This window comes from Nuphar pumila, chromosome 13 (genome assembly GCF_984573655.1).
Source record: "Nuphar pumila chromosome 13, dmNupPumi1.hap1.1, whole genome shotgun sequence".
Taxonomy (NCBI): Eukaryota; Viridiplantae; Streptophyta; class Magnoliopsida; order Nymphaeales; family Nymphaeaceae; genus Nuphar; species Nuphar pumila.
In genome coordinates, this window is record NC_143261.1 from 68,929,773 (window position 1) to 68,936,537 (window position 6,765).

General features: G+C 38.5%; 1 protein-coding gene across 1 annotated transcript; it reads right to left on the minus strand.

Annotated features, from left to right (window-relative positions):
- Positions 1-2,080: 2,080 nt before the first annotated feature.
- On the minus strand, positions 2,081-5,873 carry LOC149818616 (putative xyloglucan endotransglucosylase/hydrolase protein 33). Its single transcript, XM_089984310.1, has 4 exons — positions 5,602-5,873; positions 5,407-5,507; positions 4,302-4,510; positions 2,081-2,737 (listed from the first exon to the last, which is right to left on the minus strand). Exons 1-4 carry the CDS (start codon positions 5,837-5,839, stop codon positions 2,188-2,190), a joined length of 1,098 nt encoding a protein of 365 aa, XP_089840436.1. The 5' UTR covers positions 5,840-5,873; the 3' UTR covers positions 2,081-2,187.
- Positions 5,874-6,765: the final 892 nt, after the last annotated feature.

Below are 6,765 nucleotides of genomic sequence, written 5' to 3' on the forward strand. Positions count from 1 at the left end.
CTCCAGAAATCTGTTCCTGTTGTATGACATAATCGGTAACCTTTGAGGTGCTTTAGACTTGTAGTTTGATATTTTGTGGGTGCTCCCCCGAAACACCAACACCAAAAATTAGCATAAAAGCGTACGCTCCAATGGATGAATATTGACATATTTGGCCATGCTTGGAAATTTCTAGCACAATTGCCAAACTTGTCCTCGGTAAATCATGATTAATAGGGACAAATATGGGTCAACCTTGGAATGCGAACTCCTTGGATAAATCATGATTACATATAAAACAGGTAAATTTTTTAAAAGTAAATATATGAACCTTCTTTTAATTATGCTTTTAAAATGATAGAATGTCAATATCTTAGTTGTACGATAGAATTATGTCGAAATTGTTAAATGTTGAAATTAATGAAACTTTAAAGCAAACATATGGTTTACTTAACGCTAAAAAATTGATGGTGTTTATTTTATTATTGAACTCATTAAATTAATATAACCTTATAGAAAGGTGAGTATACAAAAATACTTTTATTCTCTTGTATGTTTGTAATTTCTATTTCTATAGTAATATTATTTGTTACTAATAAAATTTAAAAAGTTTCTATTATATTTATATACCAAATAATATCAAACTTTTTTAATACATACCACCTTCTTGAAGATATATATATATATATAGTGATAGGTAGGAGCGTGTGTGGAATGTTGCTGATAGTCCATCACGCAATGGACACTGAGCATTTTTTGTGCAAAAAAATGATGAAAAGCATTATTTTTCATGCAAAAAGCCTTTAGCGGTGGTCAAAACCGCTGCTAAAAAGTTTTTATATGCCGGGTGCATCCTGGGGACGTTAGTGACGGTTTCATTCGCCGCTAAAGATCTCAGCAAATCCCAGAAAATGCGCAAAAACGCATTTTTTGTTTATTTTTTGCATGTTGGCCATCCATCAAGTGCCGTAGCTGCACACCTAAGGGTTGCGCAGCTACCAATTTCTGTATATATATATGAATCTGGGTCATATTTGAAACTAATAGGCTGCAATTGATTGATGGGACACACATCCAGATAACTTGTCCTGGACAGTTTCCTTGGACCCTAGGATCCAACTCTTGTCTCCCCACAAAGTGGGAGAAAAGTTATACTTGCATTCCATTCTGGTGACACTAGCATCCCATGTTTGATGGGCCACATGCGTGTCACATGGTTTGGAACACAACAGTTCTTGAACGCACTCATATGGTTGAACCTCTATTCGGAGCTCACAGGGGAAAGTTCGACAAAACCTGACAACCATGTATATGTTTAATATGGTCAAAATAGTAGGAATAAACCCTTGGATCACAAATTTTCAACATAAAAATATGATTTTTTTAAGAGTTGAAAATTTGGATACTTTGCAGGCCATTGTTTTTTTCCACCCACGGAAAATCCGTAAAACATGATTCAAGTCCAGCTTTTATTAAACCAAACATGTAGATCACATCTGCAGGGTCAGACTTGAAAAAAAAATACTTAAAAGTTTGGAGTTTTTTTTTATTAAGGGTTCCCTTACCTATGAGGTTAACAAATATTATCCCATATACATAACAGAGGGTAGATCAGGTACAATCATATTGCACACTTTGAGTTTGCCGCCGCCCCTGACTCCCTCCATCTCTAAGATACGGCCTGTCAGTTGTGGGGCCCAACAGAAGATGGAATGCAGATCAAGTATAGCGGCACACTAAAGTGTGCAATGTGATTGCACTTGATATGCCGTTTATATAACCCAACCTGTCTACTTTTTGACATTAAAAAAAAAAAGTTTTCCCATTTTTGACAGATTAAGTAGCATAGAAGTTCAGATCATACTTAACCAGAACTGCAAGTTTATTATAAGATGCAAGTTAGATCAAAACAGATCAGTATCCTACCAATTTTTCATTCCTAAACTCCCTCTCTCTCTCTCTCTCTTGGTTTATTGTAATTGGTAAAATATGCCAAGCCACTACGAGAATCCAAAACTAGATTTCCCTACTAAGAATCGTAGAATCAGTAAAACAGCAGCCACAAGCTTATTGTTTATTATGCATTATCTACAATGATAGAGAATCTCATTTAAATTTAGTTGCCTTAACATTTAAATATATAGAGCATACAGGATTAATACCTCTCTCTCTCTCTCTCTGGAACAGCTTGCCATATTTTTAATACTACTATTGGCCAACTATCCTACTTGGTGGCTTACTAATTGGGGCAGGAGGTGCATGTGCCTTCTTAGTGCCTCCATGCCTTGAGAAAGGAGGCATCATTGTGATATCGTTCATCCAGTCATCCTCATCTCCATCCTGAAGGAACCCCACCTCCCTTTGATCCTTGCACTCTGGTGGCATCACTGAGAACCGGTTTGAATCCTCACAGTAAGAGTAGAACATGTATGTCCTTCTAGCCCATTCCATCCCCATCCTCTGCTGCTCGGTAAGACTGACAAATTCACCGCCGTTTATCGGGTCAATGCCCGAGCTATCGCCGCGCTCGCGGCAGGTCAACTCGGACTGGTTCCATACACAGCCTACCAATTCGAGCCCGCTAAATGAAGCCACAAATGGTGCATACTTGTAGCTCACTCCATACCGACCCCCATTTGTGGCCCATTTGGATCCGTCCCATATTGTGGAGCACACCGACATGGGCTTCATTGCGTATGCCCCACCGACGGCCTGGCTGTGGTTCACCTGTCTTATTGCTATATTGTCAACAAAGAACCTGCACATGGTTTTAATTCAATCCAATTACATTGATCATGAATCGAAGAACATGAATGAGTGCAAAAATGCACGACATCCATCGTGCAGGCACATGCAAGTGACAGGTGTTGCTTGTGTGTGCGTTGGGTCGCTGTTTGCTTGATTGGGTAGTAGCAGCTAACCCCCCCTATATATGTATATATATATATATATATATGCAAAGTAGGTGCCTACCAAGGTTAGGAGCCTATTGCATCCCAACTAGGGTTTTCGAGGTGTTTTTCGCAAATCTGATTTAGCAGACGCGTTCAACATGATCGATGTTCTAGAAAATGACATTTTGATTGTGTTTTTTAGATGAAAAAATATGTATTTTCAGCTTGAATATTTAGGGAAAATTGTAGCCATCGATTTTCAAACCTTATAAAAACCTACCTACATTTCAGAAATAGGACGATCCAAAAGTTCATTCTTATAAACTAAAGCAGTTCCACATCTGCATAATCAGATTTGAGAAAAACATGAAAAAAGCCCTTCAGAAACCCTCTTAATTGGCAGTAAGCATAGGTGTAGGTGGCTACCAAATTTAGGAGCCTTCTGCGAGAACTATGATTATCGAGGTGTTTTTATAGAACTATGATTATCGAGGTGTTTTTATAAATCTGGCCATGCAGATCCGTTCAACATGTTTGATTTGCTAGAAAACAACACTTGGAAGTGTTTATCAATGAAAAAGCATGAGTTTTTCTAATGTAAATATTTATGAAAATTGTGGACCTCAGATTTTCAAAACTTATAAAACCTACCCACGTTTCAGGAGTTCAGTCTTATAAAATCAAACACATAGAATACATCTGTATGATCAGATATGAAGAAAAATATGAGGAAAAAAAAAACCTTCACAAGCCCAATAGGCTGACGGTAGGCAGGCTGACGGTAGGCAGGCTGACGGTAGGCAGGCTGACGGTAGGCATGGATCAGATTAGGCAGCTATCCTCTGCTCATATATGATGGAAAATAGGGTCCTACCAAAGCTAGGAGCCTACCCCCAAGCGAATCAGAGTTTTAGAAGTGTTTTTTGGCAAATTTGATCTCATCTATGCGTTTGAAATGGTCAATTTGCTAAAAAAACAATACTTGCATTGCGCTTTTCAATGAAATAACATGAACTTTTCAACTTAAATATTTATCAAAATTATACACAGTTGATTTCAAACCTTAATTATAAAAACCTGCCTACATGTCAGCATTGGATTATCCAAGAGTGCATTCTATGAGCCTGGCAGGCTTTAATTACAGAGACTCCAGTGACCACCAATGTCACATCTAAAACATCCTATCTGATCACCAGAAAGAGAACAGAAGGCACAATTTTTTTTACCTTTAGCAGCGCTTAATAACTACTTCTAAAGGTCAAAAAATTTTAATGACACTTTTGCCCACCGCTAAAGCCTGTTTTTTTTCATAGCATCGCACGATGGATTGTGCACAATCCAAATGCGTGGCATGTTCGCTTAGGCAACTGCATTTATATGTATGTGTGTTCAAAGTACTGTAGATTTTCGCTGAATCCATTAACTTACACGATGTGGTGGTCGTTCCATAGAATGCTGTACTGATGAAATTGTTGAGAAGGGTCGAACCAGAGATGAAACCTCTCTTCCTTGCCTTGACTGACACTGCCACTCCCATAGATGTTAGTCTGCAAAACCCATTCCTTTCTCTTCACGTGTCCCAGGAATTCGAAGTCGATCTCGTCATGGTTGTGAGGGTAAGCATCTGCATTTGACATCTACGTACAAAAGCTCTAACATAAGCACACACATTTTAAGAAAAAGCATAACAAAATATAGAACACACACGTAGGAAAAGTGATAGCTTCCTACCACTTTTCTAGCCTACCCCCAGTTAGCGAACAGGTATTTTCAGGTTGTTTTTTGCAAATTTGACCCTGTAGATGTGTTCTGGATGACTGATTTGCTAAAAAACGACACTTGAATCATGTTTATCCATAAAAAATATGAGTTTTAAGCTTTGAATATCTATGAAAATTTTAAGCTATCGATCTTTAAACCTTATAAAAGTCAGTACTTATAATCGGACCTTCCAAGAGTCGATTCTTACAAAGCGAAGCATGTAGAACATATTTGTATAGTCAGATTTAAGTAAAACATGAAAAAAAAAACTTCATAGACTGACGGTAGGCCAGAAATGTCATTTTTCCATGATATACCGATAATACATTTTATCATGTTTCATTTATGAAACTTGTTTTTATAGACAAATTAATAGGATTACTCTGTCAATACTAGAGGATCCCATCAGCGATGGGCGCATGATCACACATGCACACACATGTACACACATGTACACATGCATAGAAGTGAAACGCGCTTCTCGCATGGGCCGATGCCAGACACCGTGTTTATAAAGAAAATAAAACAAAAATGACCTTTATTAGCCATTTTGACTATATATATATATATATATATTAGAGTAACAACGGACAGGAAAAAATCAAACGGGCGGAAGCGCAGTCGCACGCCATGTCAGGCCAAAGCGCCTTCAGCCGGTGACCGCCGCTAAAGACCTTTTTTTTAATGCTTGCACAATCAATCAAGGGCTCACATTCATCCGACGAGATGGGCATCGGTCATATATATGCGGAGAGAGAGAGAGAGAGAGTACATATAACGCCACTACTATTCCAGCAGAGTATGAGGAAGGCAACTTGATGGCTGCACTGAAGAAACCATGATAGTATCTATCTTGAGAGGTGAATCCAGCGCCTGCAGGAGAAAAGAAAACAAACAGGAAGCGAAGAAACACATGATCAAAGGCTCCCCAATAAATTTATATATAGTGAGCAGAAGAACAAGGTACCTGAATTCCTATCAAGGGTGAGATCAACATACGATCCGTCATTGGAGTGCCTGATATTGGAGACTCCCCAAGTGTCATAGAAGCCCTGCTTGAAGGTGAGGTGTGGGAACAGATCTGTATAACGAGTTTGATTCTCAGGGGTGAAATCAATTTCTTGCTTCACGCATTCTCTGAATTCTATGCTTGAAATCAGTATCACGAACAACAAAGAAAGGATGGTAGAGAAGGATGGCTTCATCCTCTCTCTCTCTCTCTTTGTTTCTTTTTTAGCTGCCCATGAATGAAAGGTTTGTTCACATATATATATATATATATATATATATATATATATATATATATATATATATATATATATTTATGTATATGGAGATGCAGTCAATAAATTGACAGATAGATTGGTACTAGAAAATCAACTGTTAGACGCCCGAATCGGGTCTTGGTTGGAACCAGTTCGATTTATGGTTTCTGTTTCCGTATTAATCAAAAATTTTAAATGACCCGTTTTCTCACAGTGAAACCAAGTTTATGAAAGAGGCCCAACAAACTTAAGATTGAAATTTCTCCTTGACAAGATGAAAGCTAGGTGTAGTCCCTGGTTGGCAACGGGGATATGGTGTTTTACGCCAATGAACTCGAGGGAGGACCAGGTGCAATGTGATTGCATCGCACGCTTTTAGTGCCCTGCTGCATTTGATCACCTTCCATCATTGCTTGGGTCCCACAGCTGACAGGCTGTATCTCAAGGATGAAAGGTGATTAGGGGAAGCAGCATACTAAAAGTGTGCAATCACATTGCACTTGTTCCTCCCTTAACTCGGTGAGAAAGGTAGGAGGATTGAGCCATATGCAATATTACCCAAAATTGGTAATATTGGATTTTCACCATACAATTATCTTGGTCGCATGTGCTTAGGACAGGATTCAAACTTTCAACAGGTAAGGACAAAATGTGTTATGACGTATCACATGATTCGACATCGTCACCCTGTGCCCTCTCTGTCAGCTGGGAATAGTCTGTGGACTCATGCATGGCTCACATTCATTATCACCAACTTTTGGTGATATTGCATCTTTTCTGACCATGGATTCCTTTCATAAAAAAGAAATTTCTGTTCTGACCCACTCATTTAACGATTTCTCTGTGTAATCTGACATATCCATCTA